The sequence below is a fragment of the Hippopotamus amphibius genome, chromosome 2 (assembly GCF_030028045.1).
Source record: "Hippopotamus amphibius kiboko isolate mHipAmp2 chromosome 2, mHipAmp2.hap2, whole genome shotgun sequence".
In the NCBI taxonomy this organism is placed as follows: Eukaryota; Metazoa; Chordata; class Mammalia; order Artiodactyla; family Hippopotamidae; genus Hippopotamus; species Hippopotamus amphibius.
In genome coordinates this window covers 95931-119389 of record NC_080187.1, presented here as the reverse complement: position 1 = coordinate 119389, position 23459 = coordinate 95931, and the positions used below count along the sequence as shown (strand labels likewise).

The 23459-nt window shown below is 53.3% G+C and overlaps 1 protein-coding gene across 2 annotated transcripts in view; it reads left to right on the top strand.

Annotated features, from left to right (window-relative positions):
• Positions 1–23459, top strand: part of CACNA1B (calcium voltage-gated channel subunit alpha1 B) — a 201545-nt gene that overhangs the window by 128694 nt on the left and 49392 nt on the right. For both annotated transcript variants that reach the window (XM_057721006.1, XM_057721007.1), the window contains exons 21-30: positions 8555–8681; positions 11403–11532; positions 11855–11914; positions 13449–13555; positions 18728–18824; positions 19870–20030; positions 21362–21499; positions 22210–22411; positions 22644–22808; positions 23119–23229. In XM_057721006.1, coding sequence (XP_057576989.1) covers positions 8555–8681; positions 11403–11532; positions 11855–11914; positions 13449–13555; positions 18728–18824; positions 19870–20030; positions 21362–21499; positions 22210–22411; positions 22644–22808; positions 23119–23229 — 1298 coding nt within the window. The remainder of the gene's footprint in view (positions 1–8554; positions 8682–11402; positions 11533–11854; positions 11915–13448; positions 13556–18727; positions 18825–19869; positions 20031–21361; positions 21500–22209; positions 22412–22643; positions 22809–23118; positions 23230–23459) is intronic.

The following is a 23459-nucleotide window of genomic DNA, read 5'->3' as shown; positions in this document are numbered from 1 at the left end:
TGAGGTTTGATGGTGGTAAATTCTCTTAATTTGCCTGAAAAATCTTTTTTGAAGTTGTTTGTGAAAGTAGTTTCAATTTGTATAGAATTCTGGTTGGTTACTTATTTCCTCTCTGCATTTTAAGACTATTCCACTGTCTCCTGCCTCCTGTTGTTTCTGTTGAGAAGCTAATCACTAGTCCAAATTGTTCCTTTGCTGGCTCTCTCTCTCTCTCTGTGGCTGCTTAGGTAAAACCCTTTTTATTATGGAAAATTGAAACATTGAAAGTAGAGACACAAGTATAATGAACCCCCATTTGCTGCCACTCACCCTCAAAGAAATTATCTGCACTTTGCCAATCATGTTTCACTTGTATGTCTCCTTTTTTTCCTTTTAATCACTTCAGGAGTAACTGGGGTCTGTAAGCGTCTCTAACAAGTAAGGATTTAACAACCACAGTAGCATTATTACACCTGGCACAATTGATAACAATTTCTTAGTATTATCTAATACCGATCCCAAGTTCAAATTTTACCAGTTAGCTCAAAAATAACTTTTTACAATTGATCTGTTTGAGTCAGGATCCAGACAAGTGTTGCTCATGTGACATAACCTGTCAGCGTCTGTTTCACTCTGACTGTTTTGTGCGTGCGGGTTCTGGATTTGGTGGATCGCATCATGGTGTCGTTGAGCACATTTCTCTCCCCTCAGTATCTCCTGCTAACTGGCAATTAGATCTGAAACAGGCCTGCTGAGCCTTGGCACTGTTGACGTGGTGGTGGTGGCGGTGGCGGCGGCTGGTGCATTTTAAGATGTTAAGCAGGGCCTTCCCTCGTGACGCAGTGGTTAAGAATTGGCCTGCCAGTGCCGGGGACACCGGTTCGAGCCCTGGGCTGGGAAGATCCCACATGCCGCCGAGCAGCTAAGCTGATGCACCACAACTACTGAGCCTGCGCTCTAGAGCCTGTGCTCCACAAGTAGTGGCACCCCATGTGCCACAACTGCCAAAGCCCACACGCCTAGAGCCCGTGCTCTGCAACAAGAGAAGCCACAACAATGAGAAGCCTGCGCACCACAATGAAGAGTAGTGCGTGCTCGCCACAACTAGAGAAAGCCCCTGCGCAGCAACGAAGACCCAATGCAGCCAATCCATCAATCAATAAAATTTATTAAAATAAATTTTAAAAAAAGAAAGATGTTTAGCCGCATCCCTGACCTTTTCCCTCTGGATGCCAGAAGCACCACCCTGTAGTTGTGACAACGAAAAAAGAAAAGAAAAGAAAAAAGTCCCCAGACCTTGCCAGCTCCCCTCGCCCCGTGTGTGAACTTGTCAGACCTTGACTGTGATCAGATCACGCTCTTTGCGGACGCTTGGTAGGCGGCTGTGGGGCTGTGCGCGCCCTCTCACGCTCCATTAGGAGCACAGAACGTCTCGTGTTTTCCTTTGGGCAGGGTTGAGGTGGGGTAGGGGGTGCAGTGCGACCCCTGCACTGTAAAGTTCTCCGCCAGCCTTTCCGCTGGTGATCCAGCTGATGGCTGCCACCCAGATCTGTGATCTCATTTGGCTTCACAGTTGTGAATTTGTAATTCTGTCCTGCTTACTGCATTAATTATTCTGATGCTTTCTGTAAGGAAGAACTTCCCTCATCAACTCTTCGGTTACCCTGAAACACGGTTTGTATTTGTATTAGCAAGATACACACTTAATTCTGTCCCTCTATGTATGAGTTTTCAAAATAGCAAGGCTGTACACTGGGAACTCCAAATACCGTCATTGAGAGCTTTAACAAAATTATTTTTATGACTCTTTGGATTTTAACGTGTTTGGTGTGTTTTAGTCCTTTGGACTCACGGTTAGTTCTGATGCTCAAATGGTCCTGTCTCTGGACAGTGGGCATCCCTTAAAGTTGGCTCTTTCACCTTGTCACAGCCTGTTGTGGTCTTTGACAGCTTCCTGTTTCATCTGTGACAAAATGTTCCAGGGTCATTGTGTACCTTTCCTGCCCAGACCTGGAATTGGCCAATTCTCCAAGGAGACCTGTGTCCTGGACACCTGCTGTTCTTCCAGATCTCCCTTCCCTTCCTTCAGGGTCCTTTCGTCTCTAGTGGCCTCACCTTCAGCTGCTCTTCAGAGAGCTGCCCTTGACCACTGGAGGTGCTTCCCAACGCGTGGGGGATGGAAGGGGGAAGTCCCTGAGGGTTGGTGCCCCCAGGTGGCCCTCTCCGGGGCAGGAGTGCAGCAGGGTGAAAGCCCAGCCCTCTGGCTTCAGGTTCCACACCTTTGAGGCCTAGCTCAGACCCCACGGCCCCCAAAGGAGCAGCGGATGCTGTTGCAGGACTTTATCTGGAGCTGCCCCTCCCTTGGCCGCCTTCTCTGCCCTGGTCTGCCTTCCTGCTCCCTTCCAGTTCCATTTAGGAGTCGTTCTCAATCAGTCACTTGCACATGGACCCGCGTCCCGTGGTCTGCTTCTGTAGAACCTGATCTGAGATGCTGTGGTTCCTCTGATGGGAAATGGTGTTACTTACCAATGTGGTCTTGCTAGTAGATTTTTACTGCTTTCAGGCTTTTCAGGACGTTTTTCTTTCTTTTTAAAAAAGAAAAATATACCATGTATTCTCTTGGCATTTGTAACTCAAATGTAAGATTATAGGATTTTTACCTACCTACTTAGATTTTATATTTGTATCTCTTTTCTGTTACCCTGAAAAATTTGTATTTTTGTCTTTTTTGTTTAGAGCAGTTTTAGTTTCAAAGTAAAATTAAGTGGAAAGTACAGAGATTTGCTGTATACTCTCTGCCCCTGCACACACACGGCCTCCCCCACCGTCAGCATCCCCCACCCGATGGTACACTTGTTACAGTCAATGAGCCTCCACCAACACGTCGTTGTCACCCAAAGGCCATAGTTCACAGTAGGGCTCACTCTCAGTGGTACACATTCTACAGGTTTGGACAAATGTATAACGACGTGTGTCATTACTCTATCATACAGAGCAGTTTCGCTGCCCCAAATTCCTTCTTTTTCCCTTTTTAATTACTGTGTTTTTAAAATAGTATTGTTTTAAAAAAATTTTTTTAATATTTTGCTCCCACCATATAGAAATGCTAGCCGTTTTTGTCCTTTGATTTTGTGTCCAGCCAGAGTTGCCAAACAGACGCTCTTATTCTAAGTAATTTTTCTGCTCTTTTCTATGTAGACACATTTATACTGGCTTTGATACATAATTTTTGAACCATGAACTATTTAAAGTCTGTTTTTCAACTTCCAATTGTAAAATTTAAATCTTAATTAATCTTTCGGTTTCTGATTATTGCCTTAAATTGCAGCTTAATTGTACTGTGACTAGAGGACACGACCTGCATGAGGGTCTCTGAGACGCCTGATTTATGCCTTAGCATGTGGTCGACTGCTGTTCTGCGTGTGCTTAAGACGAATATGTTTTCTCTGATTTGGGGAACACTAGGCTTTTTATATTTGTCTGCTAAATCAAGTTTGTCAGTTGTGTTGCTAAATATTCTATATATTCACTAATATTTTGCCAGTCTGACCCACTGATAATTAAGAGAGGGTGCATTAAAATTTCTTTCTGTAGATCTGTCAGCTTTTGCTTTGTGTGTGTGCGTGCGTGTGTGTGTGTGTGTGTGTGTAAGTTTCTATATTTAATGTAGTTATTTTGAATAGTTTGAAACATACAGCTCAATGTAGGAAACATTCCAACAAATGACCAAGTACTATTGTATATATTTCTAAAATAGTAACTGTGTGTTTCTGAAGCTCTTTTATTAGGCTTTTTCTTTTATTTCTCTTTTTCAAAAAAATCTCCTCTTAAAATATATGTTGGCTTTCTATAGGTTAAGCCACTTTAAATATATTTAAAATTGCTGTGTCTTACTGGGGCTTAACTGTTTGTCATCTTGTGCTGACCCTCTTTAGCTCTAATAATGATTTTTTCTTCTATCATATTTTTCCGATGTGAATATATACCTGAGATTTGTTTTATTTTGTTTTTTTAAATGAACGTTTGCCAGGTGTATCTTTTCATTTTTTTTGACTTCCAGCCTTTATGTGGCCTTGATTTTAGGCTTGTCTCTTGGAAACTACATATAACTGTATTTTTAAAAATTCCACACGGACAATCTGTGTCAGTAGCCAGGTTCTATCTGCTTGCGTGTATCGAGATTATTAGTTTACTTGAACTTGTGACATTTGTTCCATTTTTCCTATGTGTTTTCCTCCTTTCCTTCCTTTTTAGTTTTGAATAATTGGTTATTTGCCTTTGTGTCACCTTTTCCTCTCTACTAGTTAATTCTTTTTCTTTTTTTCTTTTTTTTTAAAAGTGGTTATCCTTGTAATTCTATCATGCATGCATAACAAAATCTATCGTTATTTTATTAAGTTCTAAGATCTTAGAACAGCAGCTGCAGTCACACTTCTCCCAGCTTCCTTGTGAGCATGCAGCATTTTAGTCCTTTTCTCCCCCACAAAATAGATATCGCTGTTCTTTTGCCTTTGTGGGCATTCAGGATGAGCCTGCCCAAATTGCGTCACTTTTGCATGAGAATTATTTTGAGCCAAAGGCAGTTCCTGTGGGTTTAAGAGAAGCAACCGGCCCTCCTTTCACTACCTAGAATTTAAATTGGGGATTTTTCCCAGGAAAGAGTTATTACCAGAGATAAATGTTATCTAAGTGGCCCCATCTGTATGGCAGGGCAAACATCTAGTTACCAAAAATCTCCTCTTTTTTTGTATTGTCCTGTAAATGACGCTCCTTCCCTAAGAAACCCCAGGCCCCTATCCCATTCCTTAGCTTAGGGTGGTGTATATACCTCATTTCAGTTTTCTGTCTGAACCTCTCACATATGTGTGGTTCCCGTATGTACGAAGTTAAATTTGATTTTCTCCTGTTGATCTGTCTCATGTCAATTTAATTCTTAGGCCAATCAGAAGAACGTAGGAACGTAGAGGAAAATTTTCTTCCTTCCCAACAACTTTATAGAGACTGTGTTTATTTATTTATTTATTTCCCAGTTTCTTACATCGCCTGCTTTCTTTTAATATCATTTTCTATCTTCCTAAAGTACAGACCTTCCTGCTGTAACAGTAAATATATATTTCTGAAAATGCCATGCATTGAAAATAACAGGCCTTGTAGAAAAAATAAGGTTAAGAGCCAATTATTCAAGACGTGCAGCTCTTTAACTAGAACACTAACAAAAACGAGAACCATCTGAGTGCAAAACGAGAGCAAAGTTAGATTTCTGTTTGCATTTGCACCCACTGTCAAGTCTTCAGCCCTGCCTCCTCCTCGAGGCCCTTTGCTTCGGTCAGAGACCAGCCTCGTCTTGCACGTGTGCAGCAGTCACTGCAGGGGGGTTAACTGGGATTAACAGAGGGACTCACGTCCCTGCCCTCCTCTCCTCTCTGGGGCTTTGCCCCTCATCCCCAGACACTGTGTCATCCTCCAACTCCTGTCTTTTACGCCTCCTGCCAGTAGGGGTGTTGCTTTCTGCTTCTACACGTAGGAAAATGGCCCCAGGTGCAGAGGGGTTGCCTCAGTGCCTCCTTTCTCCCAAGGATTGCAGCTTCTCGGGTTCTGTCCGTGGGAGCTGGTTCCCTGTGCCTTTAAACAGTTCCGTATTTTGTGCGGCTTTTATAGTTGTTTTTAGTAGGAGGATGAGTCCTTTGGCCTCTCTGTCATAGGCCGTGGAAATGCTGGGCCAATTTTATAGACTTCTATTGCTTGTTCGTTTTTAAAAGGCTCATTTTTTATTTCGTTACATATTTATATTTAGTTTTTTATAGTCCTCATCTAAAGGTACTTATATCTGAATTGCATTGGGGGTATACATCTGTTATTTGTGTCTGCCGTCTTTTACCTTCCATGCATGGGAGTGATGTTTGTTTGCTGGTCCTTGTATATTTGCTGATGTTTTTTATTTTGAGTTTGTATATGATTGATCATAATCCACCCTCTCTGAAGTGGGCTTTGTGAGATAATTAAGCCCTACAGGAAAAGAATTGTTTGGCTGCTTTATATTCTCCCAAGGATGATACATAAGCTATAGGACAGGAATTCTTTGTACGTGGTGGATGTCTTGGGACTGGGCTTAAGTTCTCTCGAAGTTGGAAACGGCTGCCTTGGTCGGTGGGGATTCTGTGGGCCAGACCAGGAATGTTCTTGTCAGAGAGGACTTCCTGTGCTTTCCTGGAAGCCCAGTGCACCACCCGTCTGGACCCCCTTCAGCCCCTGCAGGGAGCAGGTTAATGTGGTGCCTCCCTCAGCATCCTGCCTCCTCCCCACCGTGGTCGGTTGTGTCCCTGGAGCATCACTCCTCAGTTCAGCCTCAGTTTCTTAATCTGAAAACTGGAGGTAATAATACATGCCAGTAAGTGCCTGGACCAGCCCGGCACATGGTTGTTTTCAGCGAACGTTCTGTTCCTTTCTTTATCCACGACCCCCTTCCCCCCATATCTGGCCATCTGGCTTGGTTGTCTTCTGTTTCAATGAATTAATTTTTGTTACTGTCAAGTCTTTTTTTGTTTTAAATAACCTGCTTCCAACAGTGAATTTCCTTAGTCTGTTGTAGTTCTCCTTTTGACCCTCTCCCTTTATTCCTGCTCTGTTTTGACTTAATTGATGATTTCTGTTGTTGTTGTTGTTGTAGTAGTGAATCTGTTTCAGAAGTATTTCCATCCAGGCTCTGATATCTTTGTTCCACTTCTTTTGAGCAGAAAAATTCTTCATTTAGTGTATGTGGGTTCTTTTTTTCCCAGTTTATTTGTCCTTGGGTTTGCTTAATTGTTATTGTGGAAGAGTCTGAAAAGCTGTAGTTTTAAAATAATGTTTCTTAACTTAAAAGTTACACATGCTCATCACAGAAAAAAAAATTTTTTGGTGTTAAAAGTATAGTGAAGAGAATTAAAATTATAATCAGAAAGCCTTTCAGAGATCCCCACAGTTACCGTTATTTTGGTGTTTTTTCTCTCCCTGTATATGTTATTTTTCATAGTTGAGCCCATCTGGGATATACAGGTGTGTAGCCTGTCTTGTTTTTTATTTTTTAGACTTATCATAAGCTTCTTTTTTTGTCGTTTAAACTATTTGTAACCATATTTAATACTCGTAGTATGATGCTTCCTATAAATATTGTACACTTAGTCGATCTCCTTTGGTTATACGTTTCATAGTTTTTGTTATTGTAAAAGAACTTATAACAAACACCTTTGTGATACAGATGTTTGCGTGCATGCTTGATTTCCTTAAGAGATAATTTTGTACAAATTAAATCAATAGACAGAATTGTTTAGGGCTTTAAATGCGAATTGCCCAGTTGCTTTCTTAGAGGATGATATAATTAATGCCTTCAGCTGGGAACGGAATGGTGCCGAGTGGTGGCAGCTGACAGTCTAGGACGCGTCGTAGCTGCTGCGGCTTGAGCCGGTCTCACATTCAGCTCATGGCTGTCTTCTCTGGGCCGGCCGTTCTCTGCAGGACTTCAGAATGGCCAGCAGTGGGCGGAGCAGCTTGGAGCCTTTGTCTTCACGTGGGCTGGAGGGAACCATCCTCATTTCTGCCCTTACGCTTCTTCCAAGAAGTAAAAGTGAGGTGGACAGTGAGCACTGGCTCCGCGTCTGCCCTCGCTCCCTGGCGTCCCTGGGGTCTCGGGAACTGTTACCTGCAAGAATGGAAGCGTGCATTAGGATAGTTAAAAATGAAACACTGTTGTGAGAAACATACTATGCACGAAGAGCAAAATCTACTTAAAAAGAACAATGGTCACAGCCATTTTGACCCTGGCGCGTTTGTTTAGTGGGTGCCAAGTAGGGGAGGGCGTGCTGAGAGCACAGAGGATGGGCCTCGGGGCAGGGGGGCGGGCGGTAAGGAGTGAAGAGCAAGGGCCAAGCAGGTCCGAGGGAGTGTGTGGACGACGGCAACGGCCGTGCTGCGTCCTCCCCGGGTCAGCGTCCTCTGAGGTCCCTGTGCGGCGGGTCAGGCCTGACCGGCAGGTTCAGGAGAGTGGCTACAGGCCAGGCCGGCCCCTCCTTGCTGCGCTGCGGGCCCTGCCTGAAATCTCTGCAGGGCAGTGGGAGCTCTCACCTGGCAGCCCGGGATGCTTTTCTCGAGGGGGTGCGCCCTGAACTGGGATGGGGAAAGGGAAGCCTACTGGCCCTGGTCTCTGGGGCTGAAGGCGGCTCTGATGTTCTTAGAATATCTAGATGAATGGCCCCTAGGGAGGCAGAGGCGTCCACAGACAGGGACGCCCACCAGACTTTGTGCTGCTCCCCCAGCGACCCTGGTGGAGGGAGAGGTGAGGAAGGGCCTCTGGGTCTCTGCGGCAGACGGCCCAGATCTTCAGTGCTGGCGCAGCCGTGCCCTTGCTCGCCTCAGTGGTGGCCTGACGGGTCGGAGGGGGTATTGGGTGAAGCTGTGTTCTTGGCCGTGTGCCGTTCCTTGGGCGGGTCCACAAAGACCTTTGGAATTGGAGCTGGGAGAGTGTCTGTCGCCCGGGGAGACCTGCATGATGTGGGTGTATGGGCCACACCCCTCACTTGGTGGCCTCGTGTCCTTGTAGGTGGCAATGTGGACCTGGAAAGCCAAGCCGAAGGGAAGAAGGAGGTGGAAGCTGATGACGTGAGGAGGAGCGGTCCCCGGCCCATCGTCCCGTACAGCTCCATGTTCTGCCTGAGCCCCACCAACCTGTGAGTCTTGTCATCGGCCCACGTCCTGTGCTGTGCTCGCGTCCACGGCCCACGGTTCACGTGCATACGCGAGCAGCCTGTGTTAGACGTGACCCAGCCCTTTATGTGCATCGCCCATCGCAGCACCCCACAGAGCACACGCTGCTGTCACCTCACTTTGCAGATGAGGACACAGAGCCACAGGGAAGGCCAGTGTCCAGACACACAGCCCGTCCATCTTGGTGGCAGAGCTGGGATTTGAACCCACACAGTCGGTCCCAGGGCCTTGCCCTTCACCTCCACTGCAGCCTTCGTTCACCTCTGCACACGTGCGCCCAGTTTACACCCATCATGCATACGTGCCGCCCTCTGCCCAACGCCCATCAGAGCTCGCGGGTGTGTCACCGTCACTCACATGTCTGTCCACGTTTTCTCCCCTCTGCTTACGCCACCGTGAGTCTCATCCCCTCAGCGGTCCAGCTGCCTTCGTTACCTCAGCCGATATTCACGGGCCAGACAGCGTTCTGGGTGCTGGGAGTACATAGTAATGAGCAGAGCAGACAAGGTCCCCGTCCTCACTGAGCTTCCGAGCGCGTGGCGAGGCAGACGGCGGACAGGACGTTGGGGAGGGCACGTGACTGCTGCGCGGCGGGGGGGGCTAAGAGGAAGCATAAAGCGGGGACGGGCGCTGCCGACGGGGGCGGCTGCTGGCGTGACGTGGGACGGGGACAGAGACGTGGGGGTGGAGGGACAGCCCGCCAGGCGGAGGCACAGGCGGAACCACGTGGCCGAGGGGGCGGCGCAGCGGGGTCTAGGTTGTGCTCCGTCCACTACCCACGTGTCCGGTCAGTCCCTCTGCCCTTGGTCATCCAGCCGTCGCTCCACCAGCCCCCCCGTCACCCATGCTCCCTGTGTTCCTCCATTCAGCGCACATCTGTGGGGAGCTTACTCTGCTAGGGGTTGGGAGGAGGATGGCGGTAGAGACAGATATGGCCCCTGCCTCCAGCACCGACCAGGTGGCGTTGTCAGGTGAGTCCAGTGTGGGAAGGCAAACCAGGGAGATCTGGTGTCTGGGAGCAAGTGCGGGTAGTCAGGGGAGCCTTCCTGGAGGACGTGAGAGACCTCAGTTGAAGCCTAAAGGGTAAAGAGTTTAAGAAGGAGGAACCAGTATTCTTGGAGGGCAGAGAGAACATACAGTGGTCCAGACGTACAAGACATCAGGCCTAGAACAGCTGAAGGCAGTTGGGTGGAAAAGCACAGAGGTAGACAGAGCTGTTGTGTGTTCTGTGGAGAAGTGGAAGTGACACCGAGAGCCCTGAGAAGCTTGAGAGGTTGTGAACAGTTGGGGGTGAGTGGTGACTCGGTTAGGCTGCACTTAGCAGAGCCCTTTGGCGGGAAGACTGGAGATGAGACAGGAAGACCGCTTAGTAGGTGGTCACGGTTTCCCAGAGAGATGGTGGTGATCTGATGAGGGTAGTCAGAATGAAGGAGCTGGGGAGTGAGTCGCTCAGGGAGACACTTCGGAGGCAGAATCTGCAGGATTGATGGCAAATTAGATGTGGAATGGGATGGAGATGTGAAGGATGATGGCTGGTGGCCCGGCCAAGCCGGGGGGCAGCGAGCACAGACCCTGCAGAGCCTGGGGCGGCTGGCGGGTGGCATGTGGCCGGGGCACTTGGGGGACTGAGCGAGGGTGGAAACTCAGCCACGAGGTGGACTGGCAGCTGTTGATTAGAAGGAAAGAGGGGTGGGATGGAAGAGGCCCTGAGATGAAGCGTCAGGGAGGCAGCAGGAAAAGTGTCTCCGTTAGGAGGGAGGAGTGCCAGCAGGTCACTTGGGGGTCTCAGAGGGGCGGCTCTGGGCAGCGTGGGGGCTGGAGCTGGACAGTGGCGGTCGGGACGAGGAGGAGACAGGCAGAAAGCGCAGTCCCTTCCAGGGACAGAGGGACGTGGGTATCCTTGGGAACACGCAGTGTTGGCGAGAGGAGCAGGTTGGAGGGGCTGGTGGGTGGTGGGCGAGCCAGCAGAGGCAGGAGGGGGTCCCCACGAGCACGTCCCTCGAGGTGGCAGGAGCGACGTCTGCCTTGTGTGCTCGTCACTCAGGATCGGCTTCACTTCCCCGAGGGGCCTTTGCTGCCCTCCTGGTCACTGTCCCCTGCTGTGTTACAGCGTTTGTCAACATCTGAACATCTGCTGTTGGTTTATGTCTACACTGTTTGCTGGTGTCTTCTTCGCCACTGTGTCCCAGTCCAGAATGTGCCTGAGCAGAGCAGAGTAGTGGTCAGTGGTGCCGACGGGTGAGTGGAGGCGGACAGGTGACCGCAGGGCAGATGTGCACACGCAGCTCAGACGAGGGGGGTGCGCCCAGCGCTGGGGCTCGAGAGGCTCCTGCTCTCCACCAGACTCTTGGTGCTTGGCCTCTTCCCCCCCGACCCACAGCAGAGCTGGAAGCCTGTCCAGGGCACGGCAGCCCCACAGCAGGTAGACGAGCAGGCCTGGCTGGGCCCCAGGGGAGCTTTATGTACTGGACAGGCCGGACCAACCTGGCCTGCGAGTCATGGTGGGCTGGCCCTGCCCAGGGTTCTGCCGCCTTCCCGCTGCGCTCCCAGGAATCTCGTCCCCGTCCGTCACCTGGCCGTCATCTCCCGACCACAGGGACACTCAGCAGAACTCTGCTCTTCCTGTGGGGAGGGGCCGGCCCAGCCCGCGGTGGCCCTTCGCTGACCCGTGCGTTGCCTTCCAGGCTCCGCCGCTTCTGCCATTACATTGTGACCATGCGGTACTTTGAGATGGTCATTCTCGTGGTCATTGCCCTGAGCAGCATTGCCCTGGCCGCTGAGGACCCTGTGCAGACAGACTCGCCCAGGAACAACGTGAGTGCTGCTGCCGGGCCGTGGGGGCGCTGGTGCTACCAGGGTCCTGTCTGCCCGTCAGCGGGTGGGACTGAAGGTCTGGGGACACAGAAGAGCGCGGACGTGCCCGGGATGGGAGCGAGGGCCACTGTTGCAGGGGATGCCCCCGCGGGGACACTGGCCAAGCCACCCCTGCCTTCCCCTCCCCTCCCCGCGACCCTGCCACAGGCTGCAGGCCGACAGGTTGTCTCTTCAGGCTCCTGGAGGAAAACAGGGCTGTTGAGCTGGCCTGGCTCGTGCTTCCAGCCTCGCCTTTGAAAGAAGCCTTTCCTTTTGGTTCCAGGTGCTGAAGTACATGGACTACATCTTCACAGGCGTCTTCACCTTTGAGATGGTGATAAAGGTGAGATGCGTGGTTGCCCTGGCGACCTTGGGGCTTTGCTCAGCCCCGTCATGGCTGAGGCGGAGGCGTGCGCACGTGCGTGGTGACGTGAGGGGACACGAGCCCGCGTGTGGAGGTTGTGTCTTGTGGAGGCACGAGGCCACGTGTGTTGAGGATTCGCCACAGCATTACGTCAACCTTAGAAGGGTTCCCGAGGGCTGGTCCTGGCCTCCAGGACCCGCTGGCGGAGACCCTGCTCGCCTAGGGGCTCAGGCTTTCCTTACTGTGGGGTGTGAGCCCAGCCCACGCGGGGCTGTCTCAGCAGAGGGGGAGGCCGACCCTCGGCCGGAGGAAGGAGAGTGGGGACAGGGCAGTGCCCTCGAGGCCCAGAGATCATGGCAGATGGGCGTAGAGGACTCACTCGTGTTTGATCGTGGACGGAGAACGACCGTGTTGTTTGACCTTCGTTCCTTCTCTAGGAGTTGCCAAGTGGCCTGTGTGCGTCCACACAGGTGCGCGTGCGGCCCAGCTGGGGGTGGTGCCCGCGTGCTGGCTCAGGGTGGCTCCTGTGCACACGGGTGCCCTCTTTGCTCCTCTTGCCAATTCCTGGGGGAGGTGTTATCATTGCATTTTACAAACGAGGCCACTGTGGCCCAGAGACATTAAGGTGCTGCTGCAGGAGGGGCAGAAGCCACCAGCTCTTCCTCCTGCCACACGGGGCTGACACTCCGAGGGTCTGGCAGGTGGCGCGCTCCGGGCAGTGTGTGCCTGCAGCCCGGTGACAGACGGGAGTCTCACTCAGGCTCCAAGGAGCTGGGGGCCCAGGCAGCATCTCAGCCAGTAATGACCATGCTGGGTCACTAGGGTCAAAGGCGTGGAGATCCAAACGCCTTTTGAGGATCTAAGAGGCCATTACCTGAGCTGTGTCCCCTCACGGAGAGGCGTGACCTGAGCTGTGACCTTTCCCCTGAGGGGCTTGACCTGAGCTGTGACCTTTCCCCTGACAGGACGTGACCTGAGCTGTGACCCCTGTCCTGACAGGACGTGACCTGAGCTGTGACCCCTCCGCCGACATGATATGACCTGAGCTGTGACCCCTGTCATGACAGGACATGACCTGAGCTGTGACCCCTGCCCTGACAGTACGTGACCTGAGCTGTGACCTCTGTCCTGACAGGACGTGACCTGAGCTGTGACCCCTGTCCTGACAGGATGTGACCTGAGCTGTGACCCCTGCCCGGACAGGACATGACCTGACCTGTGACTTTTCCCCTGAGGGGCATGACCTGAGCTGTGAGCCCTCCCCTGACAGGACGTGACCTGAGCTGTGAGCCCTCCCCTGACAGGATGTGACCTGAGCTGTGACCCCTGTCCTGACAGGATGTGACCTGAGCTGTGACCCCTGTCCTGACAGGATGTGACCTGAGCTGTGACCCCTCTCCTGATGGGATGTGAGATGAAGTGGCATCCTTCTCCTAACCACATGTCTCTGGGCTCTGGCTTGCCTTTCTTTTCTGAAATATTCTGTTCCTTAAAGTGTGTTGTTCCCCTAAAGATGATCGATTTGGGACTGCTGCTGCACCCTGGTGCATACTTCCGGGACCTGTGGAATATTCTGGACTTCATTGTGGTCAGTGGGGCCCTGGTGGCATTTGCCTTCTCGTAAGTACCCAGGTCTGCTCTGACTCTTGCTGGACTGCAGTCCCCAGAGCTGTGATGAGTGTGGGGGATGCAGGAGGAAGAGGCCCCCCCAGCCTCCATGGCCGTCTCTAGTCAGTCCCTCCCTGCTGGGGTCGGGCTGTGGGGCCGGGCTGTGGGGCCGGGAGGACCTTGAGGCTCGTTTGTCTGAGAACACCCCGTGGTTCTGAAATTGGATAGGCAGGCCGCTGCCTACGGGGTCTGCCTCTCGGGTCCTTCAGAAGAGTTTTTGTGCCCTGATGTGGCTGCACGTCTTGGTCAGCCAGCGTGGGTGGGTGCAGCTGGTGTTTCCCCACGGGGGGTGCTCTGCGGTTTTCTGTGGCTCCCTCGTGAGCCACACTCAGCCCTGCCATGGCTGGGCCTGGATTGGCTCCCAAAGGCCCTGCACGCTGGTGGGCGTGAGGCAGGTGCTGGGGGCTCGGGAGGAGCTGGGCGGAGATTCTGGGGAGGTGGTGGGGGAGATCCAGAGATAAGTAAGACCCTCAACGGATGCCACTGCCGAGGGAGGGGATCATCTCTCAGCCCACGGGGAGGCCTCGTCACTGACTCTCTTCTCTTTGTCTCCTGTTGCTGGACTCTCGGTAGGAGCTTCATGGGGTAATGCCTTCCCTCTGTCCCCTCACACCGCCCCCCATCACAGCACGCTGTGACCCCTCGTGGGCCGTTCCATCACCATGCCTCACCTCCGCTCATGTCCCTCCACCATCTGGGCTGCATGCTGCCAGGAGCCACGTCCCCAGGCCACACGACCCTGCCTCACCTCTGGGGGCCGGGTTGGGGGCTGGGGCTGGGTGTGGCCCCCCTGCTTGGTGAATAGGGCATCCTGACTGAGTGCTAGAGGTTGGGTGCCTGGGCCCGGAGGGCAGTGCTCACTCTGAGTTGGGAGCTGTGTGACCTCGGCTACCAGGCTGTTGGACGTCCTGAGACACTTTCCCATGTGTGTCTCCTCGGGAAACAGGGCTTTCTCTGCTCTTTTCTTTCCGCAACACCTCCCTGAAATGCCTGGCATCTCTGATCCTCTATTGTTGTAAAACAAAATTCAACTGACTAAAATCTGAAGGTCTAATTGGGTTCATTAAGGGATTCAGGAAACAGGCAGCATCCCATCTAGTAATTAGAAAGGCTGTACATGATGGAAGCTGTACAAAATGGAAGGCTTTTATAGAAAGGGAGCCGGACAAGATTATTAACAAAAGAAAAGAAGGAATTCTTTCAGGCAAGGTTACCTCTCTGGTGCTGACCAGGAAAGTCTAGAACTTCCATTCCTGGAAAAGGCTAAGACTGCAGTTAAGTCCTGGGTTGCTGTCCTGAGGGCAAGTGGCTCCACTTTGGGCCTTTTGTTTCTTTTTATTTTTCCTTCTTCTTCTCCTTCTTCATTTTCCTCCTCCTTCTCTCCCTCCCTCTCCCCTTCCTCTTTTTTTTTTTTTTAATAGTTCTCCCCTTCTGATCACACTGTCAGCCCAGCTGAGAGATGTGATCAAAATTTTAGGTGTGTCGACTAAAAAAAAATTCACAACCTAGAAGTTGAGAGTTACGTTTTATTTGGCGGACAAAACTGAGGACTTAAGCCCGGGACACAGCATCTCAGGTAGCTCTGAGAGACTGCTCCAAAGAGGCAAGGGGGGAGCCAGGGTATAGAGGAGTTTTTGCAACAGAGACCGCGTAGTCATAATATCAAAAGATACTGTCAATTAAAGAAAACCAGACATCTCAAGTTAAGGGACTTAGTGCTTTTCTCTATATGGGAAATGCAAGAGTCTGGGCTCATTGAAATCATTCCTTTGATATGCACCTCAGCTCTCTGGGGCCAGTGTCCTGTGCTTTTCATCCTGAGTCTCCTGAGGGGCCCCGTGGTGGGGGTGGCTGACTGCTAGGTTGGGGGGCATCCTGCCTCCATCCTGAGTTCCCTCGGGGCTGTCAGGGGCTGTGAGGTGCTGGCTTGATGGCTGCAACATCCTTTGTTTACTGATACGGCAGGAGATACTTTTTATTCACCGGTCTTAGCAGCACGCGCAGCTCCTGCTATGTAGTTTTTGCAGCTTTGATCTTTGCTGTGGTATCCATAGGTCATGATGTGTTTGCTTAATCTCTGCGACATTCACAGGTCACAGTTCCAGGTTCATAATGCTTACGTTGGTCATTTGCTTTGCTTCTTTTCTGACGTTTCAGTCAGCCTGGAGACCATTTGCTTGGTGATTATCAGCTACAAACATGTATTTAAAGTTGATGAGAGAATATGACAGGCGTATCGGGGCGTTATAAGCAGGATAAATCCTAATGTTTGAAGTGTTTTTTGGAGCCATGGTCCCTAAGACCCAAACCAGTCAAAGAAAGACCCCATGAAGAAGTCACGTGATTGAGCCAAGTGGCTGGCTCAGTGATCTTTTGTAACTGATGTTTCAACTTTCCCAGAAGTGTCAGTCCAGGTACCGCAGGTGGTGGTGGCCACAGCACAGATGACTTCTTGCTCAGTTAAAGGGAACCAAGGGCTATCCTATTATTAGGACCAGCCTTGGTCAGAGAGTCTAAGGGTATTTGCAGGGGAATCTGCAGCCTCTTCAAGAGTTAAGGAGAGGTTTCTGATCACATCTTGTGCGTATTTACTCCTAACTAAGTGATGGAGTTATTCACAGCGTCTGCTGTGCTTACCCATTTAAGGCAGGGGTCCGTCAGGTGTTTAGTGTATGTGGGAAGAGAATCTCCTCGCCTGAAGTAGGGTCTTCCTAAATGCCTTGCAAAGATGGGTGCTGCTGGTGGGGTCCCCTAGTGAGTGGAGACACATGTGGTCTAGATAGGTGGGATAGATCAGAATCTTTGGTGACAAATCCAGCAGTCTGAAAGCCTGACCCCGTGAGTAAGGGTCTGGGAGATAAAGATGAGAGTGTGACCTTTTCACGGGAGGAACGGACAGGAAAAGGAGAGTTTCATGATCCAAGTGTAAAGTCATGATCTGTCGTCGTGGGCTGAAGCAGTCTACCTCCATGTCAGCTACTTTACTCCTCTCAATTCTATTCATCGGTCTCCAGCGTTTGTAAGGATGAGATGGGTTCTTTTGTTTTGAAGGATGACTGAGGCTCTGGGTTCCCACAGAGGGCGGGGGAAGGGAAAGGCAGGCAGGGAGGGGGGGCCTCAACCCCCAGGGAGGCTCAGAAATGGATTCTCTCTATCACGTGGGGGTGGCCGGTGAGGTGAGGTGAGTGGGGGGCGGCAGAGGCAGCTGGTCCTTGCCTCCGCGAGCCTGGCCCGGCAGAGCCCTGGGCAGGGCCGCGGGACTCAGACAGCCCCAGCCTCAGCGCTGGGGACCTGGGAGCTGCCCAGCACAGAGCCTGCTGAAACCAGCAGGGGCTTGGCCTTCAGGAGGCTCTCCCAGGGCCTCTCGGTGGCCAGTTGCCCCGTCTCTGCTCCAGGGATTGAGAGAGCAGTGTAGGGCATCAGACCAGAGAAAGGGAATGCTGGGGCTTCTGCAGCTGTGAAATATTTGTCCAGGGTTTAAGTCCCTGAAGTTTACTGCCATCTGGGTAGTGGGAGGACCTGGTGCAGTCCCTTCCAAGATTTCAGGGCAGTCTTTCTTCTGACTGGTTTCAGATCAGAGGTGTGGGAGAAAATTGGAAACATTAGTTTGGTAAGTCATAGCCAGATATTTGAGGAAACTGGAAGAATTCAGGATCCAGCTGAGTTTGCGGGTATATAACAAAACCTCAAAGACAATTATTAGGATTAGAATCTAATATCTGTAAAGGGGCAAACATATCTTTTTCTCTCTACAATACCCCCACTTTTTTACCAAAGATAATCACAGTAAAACTAATTTGTGTACATGAAACTTGGCCTCATTAATTATATAAGTGCAGCAAGAAGAGTGACTGATCATTCCAGTTCTCTTAAAGACTGCTTTGTTGCAAATTTTCATAAGGAGTCTCAGACTGAACTCTCAAAAGCATTCAAAGCCAGGAAGCCAAGCCAAGGACATGACCATGAGATTTTGCCTGCAATACCTTGGTAATATAGCCAGTGTTCCCAGGTGTGTCCTGCTATGAGAACAGATTCTCATTGAACTTATACAAATAAATATATTGTGATGGAAATGAGAATACTCATTGGAATTTTCTGAATTCTGGAGCGATCAGGTAGGGGGAAAAAGTAAATGTTTCATCTTTGTTCACAAAGGTATATCTTGCCAAATTGTTGATAGCTTAAGAGAAAAGATTTCTTTAAATCTGAAAGAGCATTAATGAACCAGTGATACTGTAAACACACAGTCATAACAATTATAATCGTCCTGCATTACTGTTTTTGCACTTTTGTGGAAGTCTCCCCACCAACGTCTATACATAATTTGAGTCATAGTAAATGCACTGCGGTGGGCAAAGGCATGCAAAACCCGACACGTGGCGCTTGCCGTGGAGCCAGGAAGAACCGAGGGACCGTCTGGAGTCTCCTCTAGCCCCGACTGCTTATTTCATTTACAGCCACTGTTTATCCATTTTGATTTCTCTGATGCAGGAGCAGACGGTTGCCATGCTACAAGGACATCAGAATGGCAAAAGTCTGGCAGGGAGGGGCCATTTTTGGCAGAAGCAAAATGGGCTTCATCCACATGCGCCACAGCCTTGGCAGATTCTGTTGCTGCTGCCTTTGCGTGAAAGTCAGCCAGGGGCCCTTCCCCAGCGCTCAGGCTCCGTCCTTGTAGTGTGAGCGCCTTACCTCCCCCCACCAGGCGTGAAAAGCAGGAGAAGCCAGCCCTTCCAGAAGGCTCCGTGGTGGTGGGCGCGGTGCTGCATTGCTGAGGGGCTTGTGTGTGCCAGCCCGGGCTGGGGCTGTGGTCCTGGAGCGGCGTCCCCCCTTTACTCCTACTGGGGGTCTCGGCGTGGTGTCTGGAGCAAGCTGGTGTGGGGGTGGGTGAGAGTGCTGAATGATGTGGTCTGGGGGTGGTCTCTTCCCGTTCGGAAGCTCAGCTCTCCCTGGACGCCGGGTGCTGCTGACCTGGTCCCGGCCCTGGTCCACTCCTTGGCAGGCAGCCTGTAGGGGGAGATACACTGGCCTGTGGTGCCTGTGAGTCAAGGCCGCCCTGTCCCCAGGTCCCCTGGGCACAGGTGTGTGCCCTGCCTGTCTACATGGGTGGCTTCTCCCTTCTAGAGGCTCCAAAGGGAAAGACATCAACACCATCAAGTCCCTACGGGTCCTGCGTGTGCTGCGGCCGCTCAAGACCATCAAGCGGCTGCCCAAGCTCAAGGTGCGGAGTGGGGCCTGGGGGGTGGTGTGCACGTGTGTGCGTGTGGGCACACGTGTGCGTGTAGGCTCGCACTGTGGGGTGCACGTGTGTAACTGGCCTGGTCCCCTGCAGCCTTCTGTGTGGGGTGGGGACAGGCAGAGCTGAGGGGATGCCCCACACTGGGGGGGCCCCGCATCGTGTGTGGGGGACAGGCTCTCAGCTCTGTGGCCCTCCCTGAGGGGGGCGTCTTCTCCATGGTGCCCTAAGGCTCCTCTTCCTCAGCCCAGGGGTGCTCGACAGGACAGAGTGTTTCAGCAGCAGCTACCGTGCAGGGGGACGGGCTGCCGAGAGAGGCGGGGGCGCAGGGAGACGCAGGGAGGGCGGGTTCCCGGAAGCGCGGGCGTGGCTGGGCTCACTCCTCCAGGACTGCAGCCGTGAAGCGTTAGGAGCCGCTGGAGCACGCGGGCGTGGAGGCCCTGAGTGATGTGGGGTGACGGCAGGCGGTTTAGAGCCCGCGTGAAGGGGCAGCTCTGGGGGTGACTGAGGCGCTGGGGCGGGTGAGCGGGGGCTGTGCTGCCGGGCGGGGCCCCGGGAGACGGCTGCGGATCTGCCTTTGCGCCCAGCCAGCGGGAGCCAGGGCCAGGGCAGCAGGGAGAGGTTCACTGGGGAACGGGGAGAGCCGAGCTCCTGGCCGGGGAGCCCCTGAGAGGAGGCCCCGGCAGTGGTAGCAGCCGGGAGTCACCTCTGGCTCACTGGCCTCGCCACTGCCGCTGTTCTGCCCCGTCCTGGTTCCCACTGGTGGGCGGGGGCACGCGAGGTCCTCGGCCCCACCCCGCCCCTTCCTCCCACGTGGGCCCGTGGCCTGGCTGGGTGGCCTGACCCTGGTCCAGCACCAGGTTCTCCTCGGCGTGCCGCCGCCTGCCTGCCCACCCCGTCCAGTCCAGGACTCCCTAGAGGAGGACAGTGCAGGCAGCTTCCCCCACAGGGCAGCGGGTCCCTGGTCCAGACCCCTCGGCGGGCACGTGGTCTCGGGCCTGGGCCCGCCGCTCACGGCTCCGCCCCCCAGGCGGTGTTTGACTGTGTGGTGAACTCCCTGAAGAACGTCCTCAACATCCTGATCGTCTACATGCTCTTCATGTTCATCTTCGCCGTCATCGCGGTGCAGCTCTTCAAGGGGAAGTTTTTCTACTGCACCGACGAGTCCAAGGAGCTGGAGCGGGACTGCAGGTACGCCGGGCGGGGCCGCCCCTCTCCCCAGCGCCACGCCCCCTCGGCCGGCCGGGCCCTGCCCGCGCCCTGCCTGCGCGCACACCTCAGGGAACTCAGCGTGGTTACTGCCGGGCGCTCTGTCCAGTCTCGAGATCCAGGCTGGGCCCTACGGTCAGAGGGCCGCCCCAGGATTGGCGCCACTTCCCCGTCACTCTGAGGCCTCGGGCCCCAGCAGGGCAGACAGGAGAGGCGCTCCCAGGGAGGAGCGAGGGGAGGTGGACGCTGTACTGGACATGTCACGTACACGGGATCATGTGAGCTGTGGTCTCCTGTGTCCGACTTCCACCGCTAGTGCTGTCGAGGGGCCTCCTGCTGCGGCCCACGCAGCACTTCGTTCCTTGGGTGGTCAGGTGTCGCTCCCCCGTAGTCACACCTCGACGTATCGATCCGTGTATCTACTGATGGACATTTGGGTTGTTTGCACGTTTTGGCAGTTGTGATTACTGCTGCTTTGAACACGTGTGCAGCTTTTTCTGTTGTCAGGCGTTTCCGTTTCTCTTGAGTATAAGCCTAGATGTGAGACTTCTGGGTCTCGGGGCAGTTTTCTTTATCAGGTTCAGGAACTGCCAGACTGTCTTCCAAAGTGGCTGAAGCATCTTCTGTTCCCACCAGCAGCGTCTGAGAGTTCTCATTTCTCCACATCCTGGCCAACACTTGTTATTTTCCTTTCTAAAAATGTAATTGCAGCCCTCCTAGTGGGTATAGAGTGGTGTCTCATTGTGGTTTGATTTTCATTTCTCTGGTGACTCTCGATGTGCAGTCTCTTCATGTGCATATTGACCATTTGTGTGTCTTCGCAAAAATGTCTATTCAGATCTTTTACCCATTTTTTAAATTGGGTTGTTCATCCTTTTTATAACTGATTGTAATAGTTCTTAATGTAGCCCTGATACAAGTCCCTTATCAGATAGATGATTTTCAATATTTTTGTCCCATTCTGTGTGTTGGTCATGTCCTTTGAAGCACAAAAGCTTTCAATGTTGATGAAATCCAATTTATCTGTTCTTTTCTGAGGCCACCTGTGTTTTCTTCTAAGAGGCTTAAAGTGTTAGCTCTTACATGTAGGTCTTTGATCATTTTGAGTTGATTTGTAAACATGGAGTGAGGTGGGGTCCACGCTCATTTTCTTGCCTGTAGATACCCAGTGGTTTCAGCACCATCTGTTGAAGAGACTGCTCTTCCTCCACTGAATGGCCAACCCTTTCCAAAAGGCAGTTGACCACAGACACAGAGGTTTGTTTGGATCCTTTGTCTTTAACCTCTGACTTCCTCTGTGTTCCCACTCCCAGGGGCCAGTATTTGGATTATGAGAAGGAGGAGGTTGAAGCCCAGCCGCGGCAGTGGAAGAAATACGACTTCCACTACGACAACGTGCTCTGGGCCCTGCTGACTCTCTTCACAGTGTCCACGGGGGAAGGGTGGCCCATGTGAGTGCCCCCCTGGCTGGTCCGGCTAGAGCAGAGGGGCCGCTGGGGTGGGGAGCTCAGACTCTGCGTCTGTCGCTAAGCAAATACCCCCCCCCCCCCCCACGCTCTTGTGCTTCCCGGGGGAGAGTGGGCAGCCTGGGGGGAGGAGGAGATCACGCCAAGAGCACAGCGTCCTGAGCTGCTGAGAATCCTCGTTTAGTGGCTGGAGGCCGGAGGGAAGATGGGCCCTCTGGTGTCTCTCTGTGTTAGCCACTGGCCTCACTTAAGGGGAGCCTGAGGGATGCGTGTATTTGGGGCTGAGAGGACTGCTCCTCAGAAGGTAGGATTGATGCTCTGGCAGGAGACCCTGCTGAGCCCAGGGCTTCCTGACGACAAGTGAAGCTGGGTGTGGGCAGGTGGCCTGGAATGAGGCGGGAGAGAGCCAGGCAGCTCAGGACTGCTGGGCCTCTCCCACCTCTCCTTTGGGGGAAAGGACCTCAGGCACCCCGAAGCCTCCTCCTGGAGGCCCCCCAGTAGCCCTGAGTACAGCCCCTACTGGGGAGGCAGCCCCCCGCCCAGAGACATGGCCGTCCTGGGGAGGAGGCCTGCCACGCATGTGGTGCTGTCGCTGGGCTCAGCCGCAGACGCTTCATCTGTGATACAAGTCTTGTCTGTCCTGGAGCTGTGTCCTCCTGGGCTCCCCTGACGCTTGGCGTTGGTTCTTGGCCCAGGGTGCTGAAACACTCGGTGGACGCCACCTATGAGGAGCAGGGCCCGAGCCCCGGGTACCGCATGGAGCTGTCCATCTTCTACGTGGTCTACTTCGTGGTCTTCCCCTTCTTTTTCGTCAACATCTTTGTAGCCTTAATCATCATCACCTTCCAGGAGCAGGGGGACAAGGTCATGTCTGAATGCAGCCTGGAGAAGAACGAGGTAGGCCACTCCCTTCCCACTCCATCTGCACGCGGGCCCTCCGATGGGCAGTGTGGGCAGGGCCCCTGGGCTCCTCCTTCTGTGTGGGAACCCCTGGCCAGGGCGGGTCATGGAGGGTTGCCTGGAGGAGGGCTGCTGTCGTCGGTGCTCCTGTGTGGACGAGGGGCGGGGGGGTGTGCAGGGAGGGGCTCTGCAGGGTCTGAGTTCCCGCCGCGCCTTCCTCCCTGTGCAGAGGGCTTGCATTGACTTCGCCATCAGCGCCAAACCCTTGACGCGGTACATGCCCCAGAACAAGCAGTCCTTCCAGTACAGGACATGGACGTTCGTGGTCTCACCGCCCTTCGAGTATTTCATCATGGCCATGATAGCCCTCAACACCGTGGTGCTGATGATGAAGGTGCGTGCGGTCTGCGCGGTGGGCCCCGACTCCAGCCCAGGGGAGGGTCCCCGCCTCCCGGGGCGTGTGTGGGAGCGGGCCTCGGCCCGCGTGCGGGTCCGCATGGGGTGCCTGCGCCGCCCCGGCCCCCCGGTCCCCCGTGGGCTGAGGGCGTGAGAAGGTTCTGAGAGACGCTGAGGGAGCGGGGAGGGGGGTCCCCGAGCCGCGGGTGTGTCTGCCCGCTGTGTCCTCCCAGGAGGCCGTCACGGGGCCCCGCGGGGCGCCTCAGGGCGGCTGAGCCTGTGGCCAACGGCTCCCCTCCCCCGGGCAGTTCTACGACGCGCCCTACGAGTATGAGCTGATGCTGAAGTGTCTGAACGTCGTGTTCACGTCCATGTTCTCCATGGAGTGCGCGCTCAAGGTCATCGCCTTCGGGGTGCTGGTGCGTGCCTCCGACCGTCCCGGCCTGTGGTGTCTGCGCTCCGGCCCCCTCTGTGAGGGGACCCTCGGGCTCACAGTGTGGCGCTGAGGATTCCCTGAACCCCCAGAACGCAGGGGACCCTGCAGGGGCCCGGGGAGGGGGCTGCCGAGTCCTGCCCCCACCACAGCCCCACCCCACTCCGGAGGGGCTCCTTCCCTCTGCACCGTGGGCTTGTGCTCCCACCTGAGGCG